The 22964-nt window shown below is 48.9% G+C and overlaps 9 protein-coding genes across 9 annotated transcripts; 6 read left to right on the top strand and 3 right to left on the bottom strand.

The window, feature by feature from the left end:
* Positions 1–509: 509 nt before the first annotated feature.
* BKA55DRAFT_684349 (ferritin-like domain-containing protein) lies at positions 510–1521 on the top strand (the record flags this gene model as incomplete). Its single annotated transcript, XM_046198631.1, has 2 exons — positions 510–676; positions 726–1521. 2 exons carry the CDS (start codon positions 510–512, stop codon positions 1519–1521), a joined length of 963 nt encoding a protein of 320 aa, XP_046054905.1.
* A 2339-nt stretch (positions 1522–3860) lies between these two features.
* Positions 3861–5454, bottom strand: BKA55DRAFT_163366 (uncharacterized protein). The gene is made up of 2 exons (XM_046184986.1): positions 4783–5454; positions 3861–4353 (listed from the first exon to the last, which is right to left on the bottom strand). Exons 1-2 carry the CDS (start codon positions 5316–5318, stop codon positions 4011–4013), a joined length of 879 nt encoding a protein of 292 aa, XP_046054904.1. The 5' UTR covers positions 5319–5454; the 3' UTR covers positions 3861–4010.
* Positions 5455–5457: 3 nt separating this feature from the next.
* Positions 5458–6978, top strand: BKA55DRAFT_554286 (uncharacterized protein). Its single transcript, XM_046191581.1, has 5 exons — positions 5458–5812; positions 5878–5991; positions 6060–6076; positions 6135–6285; positions 6338–6978. The coding sequence occupies exons 1-5, from the start codon at positions 5591–5593 to the stop codon at positions 6926–6928; spliced, it is 1095 nt and encodes a 364-aa protein (XP_046054903.1). The 5' UTR covers positions 5458–5590; the 3' UTR covers positions 6929–6978.
* An 82-nt stretch (positions 6979–7060) lies between these two features.
* Positions 7061–10293, bottom strand: BKA55DRAFT_684346 (uncharacterized protein; the record flags this gene model as incomplete). The annotated part of the gene is made up of 5 exons (XM_046198630.1): positions 7061–8981; positions 9028–9110; positions 9157–9250; positions 9301–9911; positions 9958–10293. 5 exons carry the CDS (start codon positions 10291–10293, stop codon positions 7061–7063), a joined length of 3045 nt encoding a protein of 1014 aa, XP_046054902.1.
* An 836-nt stretch (positions 10294–11129) lies between these two features.
* On the top strand, positions 11130–11591 carry BKA55DRAFT_533866 (uncharacterized protein; the record flags this gene model as incomplete). The annotated part of the gene is made up of 1 exon (XM_046189523.1): positions 11130–11591. One exon carries the CDS (start codon positions 11130–11132, stop codon positions 11589–11591), a length of 462 nt encoding a protein of 153 aa, XP_046054901.1.
* Positions 11592–12768: 1177 nt separating this feature from the next.
* BKA55DRAFT_499202 (uncharacterized protein) lies at positions 12769–14482 on the top strand (the record flags this gene model as incomplete). The annotated part of the gene is made up of 2 exons (XM_046186636.1): positions 12769–14225; positions 14290–14482. 2 exons carry the CDS (start codon positions 12769–12771, stop codon positions 14480–14482), a joined length of 1650 nt encoding a protein of 549 aa, XP_046054900.1.
* Positions 14483–15371: 889 nt separating this feature from the next.
* On the top strand, positions 15372–16898 carry BKA55DRAFT_733321 (uncharacterized protein). The gene is made up of 2 exons (XM_046201231.1): positions 15372–15863; positions 15916–16898. Exons 1-2 carry the CDS (start codon positions 15783–15785, stop codon positions 16690–16692), a joined length of 858 nt encoding a protein of 285 aa, XP_046054899.1. The 5' UTR covers positions 15372–15782; the 3' UTR covers positions 16693–16898.
* Positions 16899–17189: 291 nt separating this feature from the next.
* On the bottom strand, positions 17190–18681 carry BKA55DRAFT_501324 (glycoside hydrolase; the record flags this gene model as incomplete). Its single annotated transcript, XM_046186821.1, has 3 exons — positions 17190–18391; positions 18442–18546; positions 18597–18681. The coding sequence occupies 3 exons, from the start codon at positions 18679–18681 to the stop codon at positions 17190–17192; spliced, it is 1392 nt and encodes a 463-aa protein (XP_046054898.1).
* Positions 18682–20935: 2254 nt separating this feature from the next.
* On the top strand, positions 20936–22730 carry BKA55DRAFT_499483 (Dak1 domain-containing protein; the record flags this gene model as incomplete). Its single annotated transcript, XM_046186658.1, has 2 exons — positions 20936–22208; positions 22264–22730. The coding sequence occupies 2 exons, from the start codon at positions 20936–20938 to the stop codon at positions 22728–22730; spliced, it is 1740 nt and encodes a 579-aa protein (XP_046054897.1).
* Positions 22731–22964: the final 234 nt, after the last annotated feature.

Genomic DNA, 22964 nt, shown 5'->3' with positions numbered 1-22964 from the left:
GCTGCCATATCTCGGGACGGTTTCATCACTCGCGTTTGGCGTCTCAGATCTTCAGATGGCAAACCCCGGATAGTCCAGCTAAGTCAGCGGAAACGTTTGAAGGGGAAGCTTGTTAAACACGGCTACCTGGCGTTCCTGAACATCGTCCTCTCTTGGCATCAGTGGTGAGGCATGCTTAACACCCCTGTGATATCACGGATGCTGTGCCAGCCGAACAAGTCAAGATGAGGATCCTGGTGTTGAGAATTAGAATATTAAGGCTGTGGTATCCACGTTGTTCTAGTTTTGTTTTCCCGATCTGACTTGACTTGACTTGACTCATAAAGACGGTTTTGTCCTTTCGTTTACACTCGCTCGTTCAATAAGCGCTGGCCTGCTTTTGATACCCTAATTCCCTATTACATTCGATTCTTCAATTGAGATCAATCTCATTGTTTAATATCTTTTTAAACTTATTTCTGTTACTCTCCTTGCTGGCTGGTCCGACACATTCCTTTCGATTATACAACATGGCATCTATCAAGACTATTCTCTTCGGCCTCTTTGCCAGCACGGCTCTGGCGATGCCTTCTGGCCCTAGATTTACCAAGAGGCAACTTCAGTATCACGATATGTCCAAACGTCAGAATGATGCTGCTGCTGCTGCTGGCCTTAGTGACTTCGATATCCTCCAGTTGTAAGTCATGACAGTCTAACCTATCACAACAAACAACTAACACACTCAGCGCCTTGACATTGGAACATCTTGAGGATACCTTTTACCGCGAGGCTTTCCTAACCCTCTCCGACGAAGCCTTCGCTCCCCTCGGCCTCTCAACACAAACCCTTGACGACATCAAGGCCATTGGCAAAACCGAGGCTGCTCACGTAGTCCTCCTTCAGTCCGCCCTCGCAGGTGGTGGCATCACACCTGTCCAAGAGTGCAAATACGACTTCAAAGGCGCAACAGCCGACCCAGCTGCCATGGTTGCAACAGCTGCTATTCTCGAAAGCGTTGGTGTCTCGGCCTACCTGGGTGCAGCACCATTGCTCTCGGACCCTGCTGTTCTCGGCACCGCCGGCGCGATTCTTACTGTTGAAGCACGACATCAAACCGCCATCAGGATATTCTCTCAGGCAAAGGCAGTTCCTCAACCTCTCGATACCCCCCTTGGGCCCCGGGCTGTTTTCTCACTGGCCGCACCCTTCATCAAGGAATGCCCTGAGGGTTCTAACCTCAAGATCGAAGCATTCCCTACTCTCGCCATGGCAGAGGGCCAGGACGTCAAGGCTGTAGCCATTGGAACTAAAGTGAAGCTCGCTTCCGAAGCCGCAGCTGGAGCCACGCACTGTGGTTTCACTTCTGGAGGTCAGCTTCCTGGCGGAACCAAATTTACCACGTTCACTGAGGGAGAGGGCTGCGAAGTTCCTCAGGGAGCTGCGGGCGTTGTCTACGTGACCTTGACCAGTGCTGGACCTTTGGAGGGCGTTTTGTCAGATGATATTACCGTGGCTGGGCCTATGGTACTGACCCTTTCTTAAGGGAGTTATCGAGAGGCGTTGATGGTGGTGTGGTAATGTTATCTTATATCCAATGTAGACTGGAGAGCTACTCTGCTCATATCAATATAATCGCTAGTCACTTACGAGACCCTAAAGAAGCTATCGGATGTAGGTGGCTTGACCTTTTTTCCTCTTTCGATTTGAATTGTGTGTGCATGCAGTTTTCCTGACTTGATATAGTACGCATGCTGGATATCACCAACCTGGCTATATCTACTAATATCTTAAATGCTTCGTCAAACGACCTCTAGAGCCGCCTGGCTGGGCACCTGTTGCCATGCACCCCATCACCTCCTCCTCACTTGACCTCAACCATCCCCACAAGTCCTGCTGGCAACTCGTTCGACACGTCTGCTAATGTGATAACTTTTATGTCCCTGACTTTTTATGCCGCCCACGCCAACGCCGCTAAGTCTGCAAGACGTGTTGTGACCAAAGGGGTCACGCTCAAAGACCACTAATGTAACATTTGCCATATATATGCCTCAAGCTCTGGTCATGCTCTAGAAAGGTCGTGCTTCGAGGTATGCCTGAGCCTTGGTCCATGCATCCTTATCCTCCGCCCGTAGCTCGTCCGTACCCAGCATTTTAACGCCCTTAACGAGTGCATCGATAAAGTCACGCACAACGCGGAAGTCCTTAGTTAGCGACTCGGCATATGGCACGAATGTCTTGGGGAACTCTTCCAGCCGCTGTAAGCGAGCCTCCTGGTCACCTCCAGCTTCATCGTCATCGAAGAAGGTCCGTACAGCAATGCCGAGGCCGATGTCAGGCTCTTGAAGGAAAGGCAGCCTATCCAAGTGTTAGTGATGTCTAATGAAGGATGAGGAAGAACCATACCGTCGGCTGATTTCCAATTGATCATCCCTTTCACGCTTCGACTGTCCATACAAAAACATCGAAGCCACAATCGCCTCAATTAGATCTCGATCAGCTTCTCTCACTGCTGATGCCAAGGACCAGAAGCTGAGCAGGTTTTTGTTAAGCGGACCAGTATATCCATAAACCTGGTGCCGAAGCTTCAGCAAGGAAGCGCACTCGCTGATCAGCACAAGAGTTGCCTTTTCTTCATAAGAACCCTTCCGGGGCAGACCAGCTTGGCCTTCAGTGTGCTTCCCTGTCAAGAGGCCATTTCGAATGAGTTCAAATGCAACCAGGGCTGCTTCTGGCAGACCAGTCACCTCAGGATGGTTCTCCTTGGCGTCCTGGAGAATAAGAAGAGTATTAGCCAAGGCATTGCCCCACGGCGTGAGTTTGTGCTCATCATTGGCGTATCCTCTCAGGTGGAGGAACCGCCAGATAGCCACCGAGGTCACCATATCTGTGCTATCGATTCCCTTTATAGGCCTCTCCTTGGGGAATGTCTTAGCCACAAAATCGGAGTTAACAAGTGACAAAACTTCCAGCGACACGGGGCCCGCGAAATCATCAGGGAAGAATACACGAAGATCCTCATCCTTGACACTCCAGCTGGCAACCCTCTGGGAGGGAGGAGGGTTGACAGAGCGGTGGTTGATGGTGTAAGAATATTTGGGATCAAACCAGACGCGAACCTTGATATTCTTGTGCTGGATACCTCGGTGAAGTCTGGGGATCAACAGAGACAGGGCCTGCTCCTTAATGGGCACTATTCTGTCGGTGATTAGCTTTTTGTATTCGTCTGAGGCAACTCCGTCCAAGGTTGGCTGAATGAGAACTTGACTGTGGGTGATGTTGCCCAGAAGACGGGGCCCAATCAAGCCGGTGTTGAGGTAATGGAATAGCTCAGCTGGTAACTGGAGGCCGAGATATTCATGGTTGTCACTGGTCAAATGCTCATAGTCGTTTACACGGATTTCGCCACTCTCAGCGATGTAAACGAAGTGGTGAACAACCATTCTTGCCTTGCGATACTTGTCGAGCCAATCAGAGTCCTTGCTTTGGAGTATATCGTTGAAGCTGGCGCAAGCAGTTGCAACACTATTTTCTGCAGTCCTCAGCAAGTTGGCGGCAGTTGAAATATTGTAGTCCGAGTATATAGAGCTTTCCAGAAGAGCAGGGAATGGAGGCAGGAACGATGTACCGGCCATGAGAAACGAGTCGATGAACCTTGGCTCACTTGCAGTGGGAGTGAGGCTGCGCATAACCTTCTTCTTGGAGATAGCAGAAACGGTCTTGGCTTCCCAATCGAAAGCTCGGATGACAGAATCCTTGACAGGGTATAAGAGAAGTTCCTGAGAACCCATCACACCCGAGCATTGGTCTGAGTCGATCATCTCGAAATAGGCGAGCTATTACTATCAGAATGAGAGTGACAAGTCGTAAAGTTCATAAGGTACGCACCTGGGCGCACGCAGTGTAGGGCGCAACCAAGAAGTGAAGCCCACGGTTCTTCAGAATCGTTTGAAGCAATGGGTAAAGATTTTGAATGCGAAAGGCACCTATCAAGACCTCACGTTAGGTCGATTCCTGAAATTGAGAGCCGATGTTCACCAACCTGGGCTAGTACCGAAGGTCGTCACCGCCTCCTCAGCGGCCCCCTGAGAGTACAAGTTCCAGGCCTCATCTGTCTTCTTGTTGGCCTTGAGGCCACGGTCCAGAGTGATGTCATCCTGGCCAGTTACGGGCTGGCCATCGAAAACGAAGAAAGGGACAATTTCAGACTTTGCCCAGAGATCGAGGTTCTGGTTTATGTGTGCTTCGACCCCAGTAAGGCCGCCGAGAGCTGACAACAGAGGTTCATGGGCAGGAGGGGTCTCGAGAAGCTGGCTCAGGTAATAGGTTGCATCAACAGCGATGGCGCATCCTTCGAGCTCAGAGATGTCGTGGGTGCTATATTGCTTTCTGTTAGCGCTGAATTTGTTTGCGAGAGTAAGTCGCAAGGCACATACGAAACCTGGTCATTAATCCAGGAATCCTCAACAAGGACTGATTTGAGTGTTAGCACAAGCTACAAAAATTCAAATTGCAAGGGTGTCGCAGAAACAAAGCGATGGAGAACAGTCATTCATCGTGGTGTGGTCTTTTTTATGATGAGCAGCTGTTGGAGTGACTTATCAACAAAGCCGAGACTGCAATTGACTTTGCACATGGCCTGGGAGCTTCCCCATGAACGATTGAGCTCGCACAAGCTGCGTCAACCATACTGGGAGACTTCTTGTTGCTGCTGCATATATTGCAAGCTATACAATTCCATGCTAAACCCTGAACCAGACTGATTCTTGACCAAGCCTACTCCTAAGCGTACAGGGTGAGACTCACATGGCATCTCGAAAGACTCGCAACAACTCGGGCGCCCGTGCTATATTTCCTGTACTGAAGGTCGGCGAATGAGGGTATTTTGCGGCAAGGTATCGTCGGCCGATCGAAGAGCGAGGAGTCGAGATCGCAGGTGTTGGCGGCAAGGCGATGATGTTGACAGGATATGGCGGGGTTGAAAGGAGTACCGCCAAGTGAGTTAAGGTGCTGGCTTGGGATTGAACGGCGCAGCTGATGAATAGAGGGGAAAGGCACCAGACGGGCCGTCGGAGGGGTCGTGATGATGATAGCGAGAGATCGACGTAGGGTGGAGGGGAGGAGAAGAGAAAAAGGAGGATTTTGCTATGATTTTCGTGGGGAAAATGGAGGTTTGGAGAAGGTATCTTCAGCTTCAAACGGACAGCTGGTGGAAGACGTGACAGGAAAGTTTGGCGAGTTACAGTGGCAGGGACGTACCTAAACGGTACCTGCCTACCATGCCACACGACCACCAAGCGAGGCGACCTACGGGCGGGACGGGACATTCTAACCGCTCCCATCCATTGCCAACCAGGGGAAAGAGCAGCCTCTCATGAGTGTGGCTAGTGACATCTGACCACCACTGTGGCTGTGCAGAGCCGAACTCGCCCGAGATACCTTACTTACACTCAGTTACCATTTCGAATGAGGATGGTGGGGGTGATGACGCTTTTGTACAAGATAAGGAATCAGAACTACCAATTGTCCGTTGCTTAAAAGCCCGTCTGACCGGAAAAACAAGGTCTTGGTTGTGTTCCAGTCTCTATTCTCATTTCACATTACGATTGCAAGCATGAACTATCCTATGAGAGACAAAGCCGGTCATTTCAGAAGGCCTCTGGGACAAGACCAGAACACGGCCAACATACCCATCATTGACATTTCTGCTCCTGATGTCGACCAAAAAGAAGTTGCTAAACAGCTTGTCAATGCTGCTGAAGAGCATGGTTTCATTTACATCCGAAACCTAGGCCATGACATTCAAGCTAAGGGCATCGATGGAGCGTTCGACCTTGTGAGTGAGAGAAGCAAATCCATTCAACTGATCGAGAATTCGGGTGGCTGAGAACATCGAGATAGGTCAGAAAGACGTTCGAATGCCCCTTGGAAGAGAAGCAAAGATGCACGATCCAGACCAACAACCGTGGGTGGTCTGGCATGCACTCTGAAACACTGGATCCTAAACACCAAAAGGTACATTTGCGGGATTCTTTCAATAGAGAGTACTTCATTGGGATAAAGGGCTAATCCTGTTGATTTAGGTCGGGGACTTCAAAGAGTGAGCAGCTTTTTCGAGGCATTTCATGTCATGTCTGTCACTAAAATAGCAACAACAGAGCCTTCAACTTTGGTGAATTCGCAGATGGGAAAGCTCAACAGCCTCTCCCATCCGATCTGGTTCCCGATGAGCCTCAAATAAGTGCTTTTGCTGACTCCTGTCATGACCTCTGCCAGAAGCTTCTCTATCTGCTTGGCCTAGGCCTTGGTGTAAGTCGCTTCACAACTAACAGCCTTTACCATTATCTTATTAGACAACCAGGTCGACGATTTCTTCTCCTCTGCTCACAACACAGACAAAGGTGCTTCGAGCTCTATCCTTCGGTTTTTGCGATATCCACCCCCTGAGTCTACTGCACACTCTGAAGACGACATTCGTGCTGGAGCTCACTCAGATTACGGTTCTATTACTCTCCTCTTCCGTCTTAAGGGACAAGCAGGACTCGAAGTTCTCAGGAAGGATAACGTCTGGGCACCCGTTCCCGTGTGTCCTGCTGGCACTGAAGACGACCCCAGCCCGCCAATTCTTATCAACATTGGCGACCTGTTGTCATACTGGACGAACGGTCTTTTCCGCAGCACTTTGCATAGAGTCGTATTCCCTTCCGAAGGTAGCTCTGGGGTGCAAGGGGAGACTAGCAATGGACCAAGGTATTCAATTGCGTACTTCTGTCATCCTGTTGGGGCCGCACCTCTTGAGCCTGTCCCTAGCGAAAGAGTAAAGAACTTTACGCCTTCCGAGGGAGTATCGAGCGAGAACCCCTACGCTACGAGAAAGGTTATGACAGCTGATGAGCACCTACTCATGAGACTCAAGGAGAGTTACGGCGATCTTTATGAAAAGAAATCATAGTTACATCACACATAGACTAGACAGCACAATCATTTTATTGACATGGTGATTCGGTATTCATGAGCTAACGTGGTCTACCGGCTGTGACTTTTGATCTCGGATCTCGGATCTCTCATTCCTGGGCGCCTATTTTCAGATAGTGTGAAGCTTCCAACGCATACGCCAGTCAGAGAACCCATGAAAGTATTTCTCTTCGATAGACTCGTCTTCCTGGGTCGTGAGATAGGGCAAAAAGCGCCAGTCGTGAATTTCGATGTGGGTGCCCTTATTGAAGAGGTTGTCCCTACGAAGTTCCCTGAATTTCTCCGCTAGGTGCTGAAACACAGGTTTGTTGTCGATATCGCACACTACATAAGCCATTGAAGGTGTTGTGATTCTCCCTTTCTGTCTGGCCTCCTTCTCGGCTTTGAGCCAGGTGTCGATGTCAGTGACAGGGGTGTCAACACCATGCTGAGCGAGAAGCTTTTTTGCTTCTTCTTTCATGGCGAGAAGGTCTGGCGAAACGAGTACAACTGCATTTGCAAGCATGCAATCTTCGCCAGCGTAGAGGCATTTTCCTTTCAATGCCGTTGTCACCTTGGTTGGAAATGGTTTCAGGCGCTCGGGTTGGGTCTCTGTCTGAAGTTCGGGCTCGCCAGTGCTTGGGTTGATAATGAACTTTATGGCTTCAGTGTTAACTCCATCGGAGTTGCTGGATTCATCAAAGAGGCTCTCGCTTGGAGAGGAAGGACAACACGGTGCGTAAGAAGTCATGGCGGGCTGAGGTCGCGGATTGTTGTCCCTGGCGGCGAGAGGTGCGCGTGGTTGTGAAGTAATATCAATGTGTGGGTAGTCTTTTTGGCTTATCGATGTTTCACTGCTGCTCTTCAAGCGTTTGTGCTGCGAAGTTGGCCCAGTGGAGGGCAGGCCACGTTTGTGTTTGGTGCACGATTTCGTGGGTGGTGATGGTTCAGCCCGTAAAGATGTTGTAGCTGTTTTGGAAGGCAAATCCAAAGATGGGGCCTTGTGAACTCTTTCGCGTCGGCTGCAGCAAGGGCTGACTTGAGCTGGTGATTTTGTGGCTAAGGGTGACGTCGGAGACCATGTAGAGGTGGTATTCTGTGTTGATTTGCGAGGGGACGGTGTGGGCATACTTGTCACTGTCAACTGGCTCGCAACGTCAACAGCAATACCGCGAGGGTCAGCTGCTTCGAGTTTTGCAATCCACTGTAGATTCTCCTGGCTATCTTCCAACTTGCCGGCGGTCGTGGCCTCCTTCGCCAGCGCCTGCAACTGCTCGAAAGATATGGTGTCAGTGAAGTCCCGGTCAAAGTGAACTTTCGTCACCGAAGGAAATCTCAGACTCCAGAAGCCAGTATTTCCCACTCGGTCAAAACTAAAGCATTTCAAATCGAAAACTAATGGTTTAGTGAATATGACTGTTGGCGGCGACCCTTGTTCAACTCCAAGAGCCAGTTTGAGAGTAAGTGCCCCATTATCGTCTGGAGAAACAGGCTCCGGGTTCGAATAGGTGACAACTTCTCTCAGGATGGTTTCGTTCAGATCTACAACATTGATGATGGTGAATTCTGGCTTAGCGTCCCAGCTTTTGACTGCTTCTCTGTTATCCAGACAACCAATGTAGAAATGAGTCCACCTGAGCCCTGGAATTCGGTAACTCAACGCCTTTGTTGAGTCATACCTGGCACCGACAACCGAAAAGTCGCCAACATCTCCAAAATTGCCAATGTATTCCTTCTTGAGCTTGATGCAGCAGCTTGAATATTTTCGCCTCTGGTCTGTAAAGTCGAAATATGGCTCATCTGGTTTCAAAACCAGGCCTTCTTTCCGAGCCAAAATGACCATGGCAAAAGTTTTACGAAGAGTTGAGGCTCCCAGGGGCTGTCCAAAATCAATGACTTGGCGCGGAACGAGTTCTGCCCATCCTTTACGGCAACAAATGAGGTTGGAGAGAATTTTGAATCTCTCTGAATGCCTCAAATTGATCAGCGACTGATCTTCCAAAAGCATAACGTCGTAATAAATTATCATGAGGTGTTCCTGGGGCCCAGGCCTGCGAGATCAGCAACACATGATGAACAAGGCACGGGAAAACTTACAAGGAGTCCAGCTCTGTGTTCAAAAACCTTCCTCTTCGTGATACGTGCTTCCTAATTTTGTGAAACGGAAGTATCTTTTCCTGCTGTTCTATGTTAAAAAGAGCTGAGAAGGTGATCGGCGATACATACAGAATCATCATATACAACTAATTCTCCTTCTAATATGCACGCTTTCTTGACTCGGGTGTCGGGCTGTCCAATTTTGAGTGATTCTAGTATGATCCTGTCCAAGGGGGTTAGTTTGTATATGCCTATCGCATCATTTGTACTGACCCGTGAAGTGCAACTCTATCTTCCGTGCTATCTTTACCGCTTTTCGAGAATATCTGTATGCATGGATCCCCTTTACTTGGATCGACGTGGATCTGACAGTATTCGCCATCAATCTTTTCCTCCACACTCATGCGCCCATGGCCCATGTCTAGACAATGCTTGATGCTACGCCCCTTGACCCAAGGTTGTCGTCCAATTTTGACGCCCAGTTGAGGTTTGACTGTGCCCATGATCTGTTCGCGTGGTGTTTTGCGCCCAGCATTTGGGAGAAGCCTTCCTCGTATCACTTGGAGGGAAGTGATCGCAGTAGCAAAATCACCCTGTATCTTCAGAACGCAGGGCAAAATAGGATCACAAAGTCTATATATAATATGAGGGTCTAGAACGAGCGGCTGGTAGCTTTTCAAAACAAGCCGCGTAAACCATTTTGCCTCCATTGCACTCAGCCTTCTGTAGAGGCTCTCAACATCAGTCCTGTTGCTTGGAGTCAGGCTGGCCTGTGAGGCACGGATCGAAGGGGAGCTCCATTTTACTTTAGCCGCGAGAGAATGAAGAAGTTCATCAATTTCTTCGACTTTCACAAGATTTTTCTGATCGTAGCTAGGGCTTGGCTGATATGTGATTAGCTCGCAGCTTCCAAGTTCCGGGCATACTTACTGTGACTGTGAGGATACGAAAAACACAGTCTGCCAAATCGACACCAGACCCTGGCCGGCGGTACTGAGCTAACTCCGCAATCCGTGACGAGCCAAGCAGATATGCTCGGCCAATGATTCTCTCTAGACTGGCAGATTGGATACAGTAAACTCGATCGGTCCTTTTATCAGGAAGAAGTGTCGATAACAGCGCCGGGAGGTTCGTATCGTGAGCATCGACGTAGTTGCGATGGCGAGTGAACCACTTTGTGACAGTGTTCGAGCAACTCTTCTTATCAAGAGAAAGAAGGAAGGATTGCTCAAGCAACTCACAGACCAGGGAGAATGGAAGGGGCATACTGCGAGGTCATTATACCTAGTATACCAAAAAGAGGTTGTTGTACGAGAACAAACAGCTCATGATTTAGATTTCGCAACTTGGATGAACGGGTGGAGATGGTTCAATTGTTCATGCTAAAGTGGAGAGAACAGGCAGCACAGTCACCGCATGAGAGCAAAAGATGCCATTTCCACGTTTCTGGAGTCTAACAGGCTTCCAGCAAGGGGGAGTGGCAGTGCCTGAGGTAGTTGGCGATGGATGTAGTGAGTAAGATAATTGACGTGTCAGCCAGTGCTGTGAACCTGCCCTGAATTGAGGGGACGCGAAGTTGACGCGAAAGTCACATGATGCTTTGATTGAGAGTCTTGCTGAAGCACTGGTCAACCTAAACTTACACCGTACCAGGCATTATCCAGGTTTCTCGGCGTTGTATAACGGGTCTTATATGTCGAGAAAGAAATTCTAAGATCTTGAATGCTTCCTGAGGTTCCAATTATCGTTTGCGTACTGCAACCCGGGATATTCGAAGCTGAGCTATAAGACCATCCGCTTCATGCACTATCGTTAAAAAGTCTGGAATGGAAGGATGATCCGAAAGAGCAAAAATCAACTAGATATGCAAGTCAGCTTACGAGTGCAATTCATCACGAACCTACTATTACGTGCAGCATAGGCGACTGGGCAGAATTGTGCTCAACTCTTCTCGATCTGCATTTTTAATGCAAGGTCCGCTGCAGGCGCAAAGACAAAAAGGGCAAAGACCCCTGACCCTGGATGACAGGGTCACAGGAACGAATTCTCCATCGTCGTGACAAACACCGACCCGTCAGCCAGGCCAGTCAAACTAACTTACCATGATGCTTCAATACCGAGGAGCCAATGATGGTGAAGAGATATCAGAACTCTGTTTGTACAACGGTAATTACGGGCAGCGCAGACGCTCGATCCTCGTCCTCTTAGAACCCTTGCCTAACAAGAAACGATCTAACGCACAAGCTGCAGTAGTAGTTTGTCGACCTGGCAGTGCTCTTGACAACGGATCAGAGGGTAGCAACGGGCGGTCTGATGAATCGAGCATCGAAAAAGTTGAATTCAAAAAGTTGAGATGGCCGACCTTGAGTCAAACTGGGGATATGGTCCACTTCCCACAAGGCGTTGAGCTCGCTCGATGGATGGCGCAAAACGGGGCAGCGACAGCTGGTTGTCGGGGTCAGGTGGTGCGATTGTCACAACCTGTAAGTGAGACTTGCGGGTTGGGCCGTAAGTGCAAGATTTTGGGTCAGTTCGCATGGCACTGGCATGGCATGGTGTTTTGATGGATGCCGAGGATCCATTTGATTGAATTATGTGCCTCCCTCCATAACTATGTAAACAAACATGCCCCAATTTCCAACACACAAGACCCTGCTGCAGTAACATCTACAATTCATGTCCAATACTTTACCTTGCCTGACCTTATCCATGATCAAGTCCACGCGCCCGAGTATTACACGCATTATATTCTCAATTACAGGACCACTCGCCTACTGAGACGTACTCGTTCGCGGCTCCAGATACCTTGACAGGGCTGTCGTCGAGTGGCCATTCTCCCGGAATTGCGTATCAGCAACATCCAGTTTCCTTTGCTTTTTCGACATTCCATATTTGCATCCCGCAAACGCCTGTTCGGGAATATTCGCTCATTACAATTTCGATCGTTTTCTTGCCATCGACACTCTTTTTTATTTGTATTCTTTCCTTTTATATCACCTTTGTTTTATCTCATACAGTCTCACTTCTCGACGACAATTGATTCACTCAACGGCTCCTTATCGTCCGCCCCATCCGCTTAACGTCATCTTGTCCCCTTACTGGGATTCGTCAATTTGTTCGCGTCTGGCCCCGGCAAGCCTCATCGTCCCTGGCTTCCTAATTCGAGAAGTTCCTGCGTCCTTCCCAGCGTCCAATGGTGTTCCAGTGCTCCTATTCTCCTGACAACCGCCCCCCGCCTGGTTCAACGCCCGCCCAGCTGTGCTGAGGAGTTAACGTCTGTCCAATTTAGGGGATCTAGGGGCGTGCTACCGAACGCCTGCAGGGCTCTATTTTCGACGACAACCACTGAGCAATTGGTGGACACTCCACCAAAATCCACCCCGGCTGGCGCCATACCCCATGCGAAACTTGATACACCACTAAGCCACCCACAATCCACATTGGACTCGCCTCTCTCTCCTTATTCTGATGACTGGCTTTCTCTTTCAAATCTGCGTTGCCCATCGTTGCTCGTTCGCTCTCTTCGATGATCACCGCCATCTGAAACAGTTACACCAAAGAGCGCTCACTGCCAGAGCCGCTGTTGCTGCTGTCGCTGCTAGATTGCGGCGCCTCAGAGCCCGAAGAGCTCCAGCCACTCATTTCCATTCTCAGTTACATTTCAATTTGCATAAACGCCGAAGATTGCTCGGCCTCCGTTCCCTACTATTCAATAAGTCGAATCCCTACGAGTTAATAGGCATGGCCTCGCAACAACAAGCTATCCGTCGACGCTACTCAGTTGCCGACCGTCTGCCAGCAGATTTAGTTCTTCCCACCACTCCATCCAACTCAAATTTTGAGACAGCCCCTAATTCGACCGTTTCTGCTACTACTTCTCCCACTGTCGGTGTCGCTGCGTCTGTCAACTCCAGGTACGCTCCTGTTGGTGACCTAGCTCAGGGGTCCAAACCGAGACACCTGAATTCCTTCTCACACAACCGCCACGGCAGCATGACTTCAACAGCCGCAATGCCTTCTCGACCGACTTCAAAGGACGAGAGCATCCCTTTCAGACGTGGTCACGCTCGTGCCAAATCTAGTGTATCCAGCATGAACCGCCAGGTCAATCGACTCTCTTTGACGCTCCCAATTGCACCCCCTACAAGCGACCCTTCCCGACCAACACCAACTTCTGCTTCCATGCCATCAGTCCCCCCGACACCAATTGAATCTGGCATTGCCACTCCTGCTGACGCAAATGAGTTTATCATCGCAATTGCTGCTCAGGAGAGACGTGTGCTAGAATTGCGTGAGGAATTGTCGCGTGCCGAGGCAGATCTCACGTTACTCAAGAAGAAATGGACCGCACAAGAGAAGAAGGGCGACACCATCCCTCTTGAAGCATTCCGCAGTCCCATCTTATCATCAGAAGATGATGGTGCATCTATCAGGCGAAGTGTCGACTCAGATCGAAGGAAACTATTACAGCAGACTCAGAACGCAGCGACTCCCAACCGAAGAAGGGTCCTCCGTGGTGGGCATACAAGAACCCTATCTCTGCTGTCGCCGGCGAAACCAGACGCAGGGTTCTCATTGTACCAGGATCGCGATCACGAGCACGAGCAGGTGAAATTGCCTTCGATAGAGCGCAGGACCGCTCAATTAACAAACCCTCATTTATCTAAGCGTGCCTCGTGGCAGCCACGCACACAACAAAACGGTCCGGTCGTTCCACAAATTGTCGAGGACTTTAAGTTGGGCCTCAGGGCTTTTGTCGAAGACATACGTCAAATTACAGTTGGGGATGAGCCTATCAACGGTCAGCCCGTTCGTTCCAGCAGTGTCAACGAACGTAGCGAAGCCAATCGAAACCAGGATACCATACGACCGAATCGTCCGTTACGACCCAAAGTGAGCACAGTATTTGAGCCACCTCACAACAACTCGGATATAACGGAGACCAAATCCTCGACCTCAACAAGCACAGCATCGAAAAGGCCCGAACTGCCTGCTCGGAGCAAAACAAAGTCCAAGAACAAGTCTTTCTCTTGGCAGCCTCTTGGATTTGATTCGATGGATGATAACGACTGGTCTAATTGGGAATCTCCAGCCTCTTCTTCCAAGACGTCTCGCTGGAGTGGATCTACTATTGGCAGCGGTGGACTGGACGATATGTCTGCTACTTCAGACGAGGGAGAACCCGCGGACTCACCGTCGTAAGTCACTCTTGGCATTGGAATTGAGATAATTTGTAAAATGAAGTATGCTAACCTGGGTTAGTAAGAAGAAGTCGACCGGCTACGAAACCCCTTTGCTCTCTCCCAAGCTAGAGGAGCTTCTACCCAATATCGTCAACCAGTTCTCGCCTAGCAACATCAAACGCACCGCGACAACCCTGATGGATGAGTGGGAGAAGTCCCTCACGGACCCCAACTACCCACATCAGACACAAAACAAGGAAAACACCGCTTAGACAATCTTTGCTCAAACTTTCCGCAGCGCATCTATATTATGTTGAACATACTTTTGAAGCGATTTGCACAAATTTCTTTACATAAAAATGGCCAGGCGTACACAGTTTCGGTATCACAGACCGGTATTTGATGACGAAGAAGGAAGAAAGAGGCTCGGCTGCCCGTGATGGAGTTTGCAAGTAACGGTTTCCATCTCGTTGCACGTTGTTGGCACTCTTTGAAGGGCTTGTTTGAATTCCATACCGTGAGAGTTATTTTGCTATTTCTGTTGGTTGTATCTCTTGTATGGCTTTTGTGTCGGTTATTTGGACGTATCGTCAGGGAATCTGTGCACATGCAGTTCGGGCTTTTGGTGTTATTTAGGATCATGATAGTGAGACGACCCTCATGAGTGACGACTAGGGAACCGTCACATTCTAAGTCAATTCGCAGCTTATTAAATCTTTGAAATATTGCTCATCACTTTTCATGACTTAAACGGCAGACAACATTCTCACTTTAAAGGCTCCTGACTCACCGGCTAGCACATTCAAACATTTGATAGACCATTCATGTCTTAGATTTATCGAGTCTCGGCTAGTACGCAGATCTACCGCCGGACTCGTCTTTAAGAACCCGATCTATTGTTCGTTGCTAGGGCAGCCAGGAGTGGAGATGGATTTGATCTTGGACGAGGGGACGACGCTGCTCGAAATGGTGGAGAAGATCCGTAATGTGAGCGAGCCTGCTACTGCAGGGTGTGAACGTGAAGTTAGTTATAGAGAGCATTGTCGGACAACGGAGTTAATGAGGTCGGAGCACAGTGAGAGCACGGTCGAATAAACAGTCCGATGTTTTTGGTTTCCTCAGTCTTCAGCAATGGAGTTCGGAAAACTTAGCTAGAGTAATGCAAGTTTTCGTTCCCGATTTGGCTAATAGCATACCTCTGTCGGTTTATTTTTGGCAAAAGTATATTTTCAGGGCAATTGATAGAAATACTCAGACACCTTTCATCGGATATATTGAGCATTAAGCGAGTGCGAGCAAGCCACCACCGCACCACTGAGAGTGACTTGATTATGAACCAACGTTAATCTTCGTATGCGATAGTATCATCGAAGCATATTGCTGTTTCTGGATCTCGCATTCGCTTCACCAATGCATTGCTGAGGCATGTTCCGTGGGTCTTTAGACCTTTGGTAGTGGCGAAGCTACCTTTGTTGAAAGAACAAGTAACATATAAACCCACGCGCACTTGATACTTGATGCCCTTCTGACTCTGGCATTCAATCAATCTAATTGGACTATTTAGCCAACCACATGATGAAGAAATCAGAATTCCGTTCTAAACTAGAGCCAACGTCCCGGCCTCTGACATTTGCCTCAACAGCTGGGATGCTTGTAAGCCATGAACCCCCTTTCCATACTTATTTCTCATCTGACATATGATAAGTTCATACTTAAAGACTGTTTTAAACCTCAAACTACAGTGGTTATTGGATCGTTTATCCAATTTGCTCTCTGTGCTGTCCTTCCTCTACGTTGGGCAGTCGTGCCACCCGTGGCCGTCTTGCTCAACTCCATTGTCACCACCGCCATCCAACTGTGCAGCACAAAACCCAATGAGTATAATGAGAATGCCATACCAGGCCGCGCGACCGCACAACTCCCTTTCTCTAGTGGCTCCTTTGGTTCAACTCCTAGAGCAAGCCCCGTAGTAGTCTTTCATCTCGGAATCCAGGCCAACCACCCTCTCGGTCTCGCAGCACCAGGCATGAAGCAAATTAGCAAATACTTCATGGATATGCACAATGATCTTGCCTCCAAACGAGACGAGTATGGTATGCTGAGCTCCTCAACATGGCGCGGAGATGAGAAGAGCAGCAATAACACCCTTCTCCTGATCTACTACTTTCGTGACATCGAAAGTCTGCACCGCTTCGCACACGACGAAATACACCGGAAGGCATGGGACTACATGAATAAGTCTAAGCTCAAGCATATAGGGATCTTCCACGAGACGTTTAATGTGCCGGCTCGCGAGTATGAGAACGTCTATGTGAATTGTCATCCGGTGCTAATGGGCCGTGCGACGATGAAGACGACAGAGGGAGTTGAGGAAGAGGAAACGTGGATTAATTCCCTCGTCAGCGCGGATACTCCTGTTTTGAAGACGCAATATGCGAGGATGTCAAGGGACGAACATGGGAGACCGAAGGACATAGAATAATGTAAACAGTGCTGTTTTTTGGTTCGGAATTTGAGCTGCGTAAATAGATGGTGGCATTGGGTTTGATCTAGATCTTTTAATAGCAAGGTTGTTTTTAACCATAAGATGAAGATGGCAATGACAAGAACTGAATGAGCCACCTGTTCACACCAAGAATCGATACTCATTAATCAACAGTTCCTTTGAACCTTATACTGACTCAAGATTTTGGTTATCGTTGTTAGGGAGCGCAGTCTGGGAACAAGATTTGCTAGAGGCAAGCGACTACGAGTGACAGATGGGCATACGAAAGTCTTCTTGATGGATAGTCGCGGATTCATAGAAAATACGCAATGCAGTCAATGGAGATTTGTGAGTATAACTCTGCAGCCCGACTTCCAAGTCTGAGGCCAAGTAGAGTGCAAGGCATCCAATCTAACAAGCTCTCAACGCCGAAAAACATAAATATTACAGATACCACCTCTGAACGCCATACCCTACTATAGAAGTATAAAGGTCTAAAAGTCGACGACCAAGAATGAAACACCCCCGATGACACCGGCAAGGAACAAGAACGTCAGGATACCGGCGCCAGCCTTATCAGCCGTCGTGATTTCCTTCATCGGGGGTGTTCCATCATTATCGTTAATATCTGTGTTTCCACCGCCAGGGTTCCCTTTGGACGTTCCACCGGTCTTCGAGGTAACGGGCCCCTTGGCACTCTCTACCAGCGTGTACATGAGGATCGACAGGGCGTTCATTTGGGGACCAACTCCAACAGAGCCATCAAAGCTACCCGTCGTCCAAGAGAAGCCACATGCTGTGCCTGCAGGCCCCTTGTAACCCTCTGTTGGTGAGCCTGTGCAGATCTTAGCGGCGGCCTGGGCACTTGTCTTGATGAGCTTCATGATCTTGTCGTTCGTAGAAGAGTAAAGTTGCGTGGTAGCTGCCAGCCATCGTGCAAGATATCCCTTGAAGCTCTGTTGGTCCTGACTGCACTGTTTGTGCGGCTCGCAAAACTGCTCGTAGATGATCTCATCTTTGACAAATTTGTTGAAAACATCGTCGAGAAGACCGTCTGCGCGCTTCTTCCAGCTATCACTAGAGGTAAGGTTATACATGACCGCGGCGCCGTGTAGAAAAATTCCCGTGTTGTAGGACCATTGCGTCTTGTCGATATCAGTACACTTCTTTCCTTTAGCATCACTGATGTGAACACCGTCCTGAACTGCAAATTTATCGGTGATGATGCCAGCATCCTCATGCCACTTCCACAGCTTCTCAGCCCAGTCCGCATAAGTGTCGTTACCCGTATACAGGGCTAATCGAGAGGCGACATTGAAGAAGCAGCCGTTGGAGATAGCGTTCTTATAGTCGAAACCAGTGTTCCATTTGAAGATCTGCCAACGCATACCACCACCGCAATAGTCTGCATCCCAGCGACTGACGTACTCGTTGAACACAGCTTGAACCTGAGCAAGCCATCCGGGTGTGTCCTCAGGGGGATCTGGGAACTGGTGCTCAGCTGCTGACATTGCAGCCATAGCCCAGAAGCCTTGGTCATCGTTTCCTTCAGTCATTGTTTGGTTGTCGGGCATGTAATCGCCGTCTGTGCCTGCTTGATGAATCATGGCTTGTTTTGTGATTGTGTTGTAGGAGTCGTCCCCGGTGAGCCACCAATAATCAACGAGAGTACCGAACATCGCGCCAGCCTCCCACCCTATTGATGGTCAGTAAATGTTTATTGTCTGATAGTTATGAGAAAGTTACAATAGTAAGGATCTGGCAAGTTTCCTGGTGTATCGCCGGTGTTGTTTCCTGTGTAGTATGATACTAAGCCAAAAGCTGCCTGGCCAGCGGCCTTCTCGATAGATTCTACCATATCGCATTAGTTCCACAATTTTGTCGATGACAAGAAAACTTACTGTTATCATCCCATGTTACGTCGTAGGCATTGACAGCTGCTGCCCAGCCAAGGATCGCAGTAGTTGCTCGAAGTAATGAATGCATCTTGGCAGCTTAACCCAAAACTCAGAATACCAAGACAAAGACAAGACGGGAATAACAGATGGACTGGACCCTGTTTGATGCCAAGCTCGGTTCGTGTATCCCACTTAGACGCGTCGCCAAGAATGAACTCAACGATATATAGTGATAGAAATATCCAGCCACGTAGATGAAAAGAGAGTAATCAAGGAACAACGAAAGGAAACGTTAAAGAAATGGACATCGATATGCAGGAAAAGAAGATGTCCTTCCTTCTAAAATTGGCATGGCAAGAAGGGGGATGGATGCTCGAAACACCCCAATTTTTTGTGCTGTGGGCATGGGCACCACTAACACTGATGTTAGACGATACGTCAGGGACTCCACTGAAAGTTGGAAGGAAGGGTCCCTTGGAAATGAATTTGCCCAAGGAGAGCCCATCATGGCTCGGGCTCATCGGAGCCATGCGATGTGATTCTTGTGTTTTGAGGCGCAACAACATGGATCCTACGGGAACGTGGATCGTCAGGGGCTTTACACAGGCGACAGTTAAGACTTCGAATCTGTCACGAGAGGAAACGGAATGCGAGAGCAAGGTGAGGTACGCAAGCAGATATGCAATGCACTGCACAGTACCTGGTTATGATCGTCTCAAGTGTCAGCAGTGCTCCATTTGTTCCTGGAATAAATACGGTTCCTTGTGCCAGCACGATCCAATCGTCGGCTCAATCCCTTTTCTGCATGACCTGAAGAGCGGATAAGAAACTATGGAGCATCTCTTCTAATTCGGCCGAGACTGAAAGAATCATCATTTCGTGTGGCAACCATCGTATACCAACATAGTCAATGAGGCGCATGTGTTTCACTTTCCAGGAAAGGCAATTCGATCTTTACTTGGCGAGTTGGCCAAGCCGGGATCACGGAACTCGTTGTTTAATTAATTGATTTAGGTTATTTTATTCCCGCGGTAGCGTGTGCCTTTGAAGAATTCTAGAAATACTGTGGTAGGGATACTGTATGGGTGGAGCGGTATGTGGGAACGTTGCGGGACAAGACACAGCAATTATCCCTGCCTGCGTAACTTATGTCTAACCGAGCATGCGTATGTATTGTATCCTGACGCGTACACATGATAGACAGTTCCAAGCGACTTGTTTATCTATAACGAGCTTTGTTTTTCAGCTTAAACAATTGTTTCAGCCACTGGAGCTGAATGCATCTACTGTCTGTGGAGCGCGTAGGTTGTCGCAAAGCTCGAGGTTCTCTAATCATCTTATTGTCACTTGGACTAGTATCCCGACAGGTTTTACCCGGAATAGGAATATGAATTTGATATCATTTAGAAGAGTACCTATTTAACACCCTCAAGCAGAATTACAATACGAGATAACGCGGAAAGCCCATGCAGCTTCACAGCATCAGCATATCATTGCATTGGGTTCTACAAGTTATTCTACCAAGCTCACATTCTCTTCGATACTACTCATCGTAGAAATAGAGACCCAATAAGGGCATAACTACGGTTTTGGTTTTTAATCTCGGGTATTAGATGGTCAATCACTGAGCTTACATATTAGCAATGGTCATTCCTTGGCTGGGTTGTAATGCTTCCTTTAAGCTTATAAAGACAACGCCCACAAGCTATCAGGCAAGATATTACTTGAATAGGAAAGCCGGTGGTTGCACGCATGTGCATGCAAAGATGCCGCCTCTATATGGTCCCCTGACCATCGAACAATACAGTTAAACAACTTGTTGAGCCTCTTATGTCTGTCTGAAGCCTAACAATTGGTTCAATTCCACCCCATTTCCAGTCTATACATTCCGTAGGAATTGCGTGGTTCTCAACAACTCCATTACCAACATCCCGTATGCCCACTTCCTACAAGCCTCATGATTACAAGCCAATGGCCACATGCTCATTAACAGTGGGCAGAAATTCGGTATACCTAAACCGAATACCCAACACTCATGGATGCCATCTCCCGTGACATGTTCCCTACCCCGGCCTCAGAGCTCCAACCCCGCTACAAACCCCGCGATTCCCCCACTTGAGCTTGGTGTTGACTTCCATTCATCCTTCATCGCTTGAATACAGCCAGCATAACCTCACCTGATTACCACTTAGTGACGGTTATCTTGGCAAATGGTACTTAAGAGGCTTGAATCACTCAGAAACCAGACTCAATTGATCAATAACATATCTTCTTAATTAAGAACCATTTCATCTCATCTCATCTCGATAATACCGGTTGACCATCTCACTCCATCCATTACCATGTCAGCCAAACACTTTGTCAATGATCCAACCCACCTGGTCTCCTCAGCTCTCCATAGCCTCACCCTCACCAATCCGTCACTCGCCCTAGATCCAGACTTCAAAATCATCTATCGTCGTCCTGATTCCAATGCCAAAACCCAAGTGTCCATTATCTCAGGTGGTGGCTCCGGTCATGAGCCCTCTTTCGCCGGCATGGTCGGCCAGGGCATGCTCTCCGCAGCTGTAGCTGGAACCATCTTCGCATCTCCCTCAGCAGAACAAATACGCACAGCAATTACCTCTCGTGTCGATACGTCCAAGGGCGTCTTGGTCACCGTGATGAATTATACCGGTGACGTCCTCAACTTTGGTATGGCTGTTGAGAAGGCCAAGGCGGCAGGGCTTGAGGTTAAGATGGTGGTTGTTGGCGACGATGTTGGCGTTGGTCGTGCAAAGGCCGGAAAGGTTGGACGTCGTGGAATTGCAGGTACGGTTCTCGTTCACAAAATCTCGGGTGCCCTCGCTGCTCTAGGAAAGCCACTTGATCAGGTTGCCAAATATGCACAACTGACAGCAGATAACCTCGTCAGTGTGGGCGCCAGTCTTGAACACGTGCATGTTCCTGGACGAAAGGTCGATACAGAGGGCAGTCTTGCGGCAGACGAGGTGGAGCTGGGAATGGGTATTCACAATGAACCCGGCTCTGGCCGTGAGAAGGCTGAACTACCTGATCTCGTAAGTAAGATGCTCAAGCAATTGCTCGACACCACAGACAAGGACCGAGCTTTTGTGGACGTTAATTCCAAAGAGGTTGTTCTCATGATCAACAACCTGGGAGGAGTCAGCGTTCTTGAGCTGGGCGGCATCACCACAGAAGTTGCGAGTCAGCTTGAGTCAAACTACACTATCCGGCCCGTGAGAATACTCAGTGGTACTTTCATGACCAGTCTGAACGGTCTCGGCTTCAGCATTTCCCTTCTTAATGTGGCTTCGCCTGACTTCGAAGCTCCAAGCATGATCGAATTGCTTGATGCCCCCAGTGAGGTGGTTGGATGGTCCGCACCGATTCAGGCCAGCACCTGGGAAGCCAAGAATACAAATACAAGAACAGGCCGTGCTGGTGCTACCGGTGACATCAAGTCTAGTGGTCTAAAAACAGATCCTAGTGCCGCGCAAGCAGTATTGAAGAAAGGTCTGCAAAAAGTTATTGATGTCGAGCCAGAGGTCACCCGTTATGATACTGTGGTCGGAGATGGTGATTGTGGAATCGGTTTGAAACGAGGCGCTGAAGGTCAGTCCGACGCATCATGGCCCCTTCAAGAAAGACCTTCACTGACATAATACAGCTATCCTTAAGCACATTGATGAGCAACCTCTTACCGGCGACGTCGTCGTGGATCTCTCTTCAATCGTAACAATCGTGGAAACGGCCATGGATGGAACCTCTGGAGCTCTATATGCCATCTTCCTCAACGCCCTGGTTCATGCTCTCCGTGAGCTGTCACCCGGCACTGCCTCGCCCGAAGTCTGGGCCAAGGCCCTCAAGATGAGTAGCGATGCTTTGGCCAAGTACACGCCTGCTCGTCCTGGAGATCGGACGTTAGTCGACGCTCTTCATCCCTTCGTGGAAGCTCTCAACCAGACTGGAGACGTCAAGAAGGCAGCTGACGCAGCACTGGAGGGGGCCAATAAGACCAAGGGTATGCAAGCCAGCCTGGGTCGGACGGTTTATATCGGAGGTAGTGGCTATCAGGAAGTTCCCGATCCTGGAGCCTGGGGATTGGCCAGCTTCTTCCTGGGCCTGAGCAGTTAGGCAGTCTTATGAGCTCTGCTTCTGTCTCAAGGTCGAAGATGGAAATGTAAGCCAGTAAGGTCGAGGTAATCGGCCGTGTGCAAATAGTGATAACACGTGTAATGAACAAAATATAGTATGCGAAAATCAACATGTTTTCAACGCCTATGGAGTCCCTGTGAGTCTTGCCCTTAAGACATACAAACATCCCCATTCTAAATTCGAGCTCTCACCGCTCCAAAATCATGACGGTAA

The sequence above is a fragment of the Fusarium redolens genome, assembly GCF_020744475.1.
Source record: "Fusarium redolens strain MPI-CAGE-AT-0023 chromosome Unknown BKA55scaffold_2, whole genome shotgun sequence".
Taxonomy (NCBI): Eukaryota; Fungi; Ascomycota; class Sordariomycetes; order Hypocreales; family Nectriaceae; genus Fusarium; species Fusarium redolens.
This window is presented reverse-complemented; position numbering and strand designations above follow the sequence as displayed.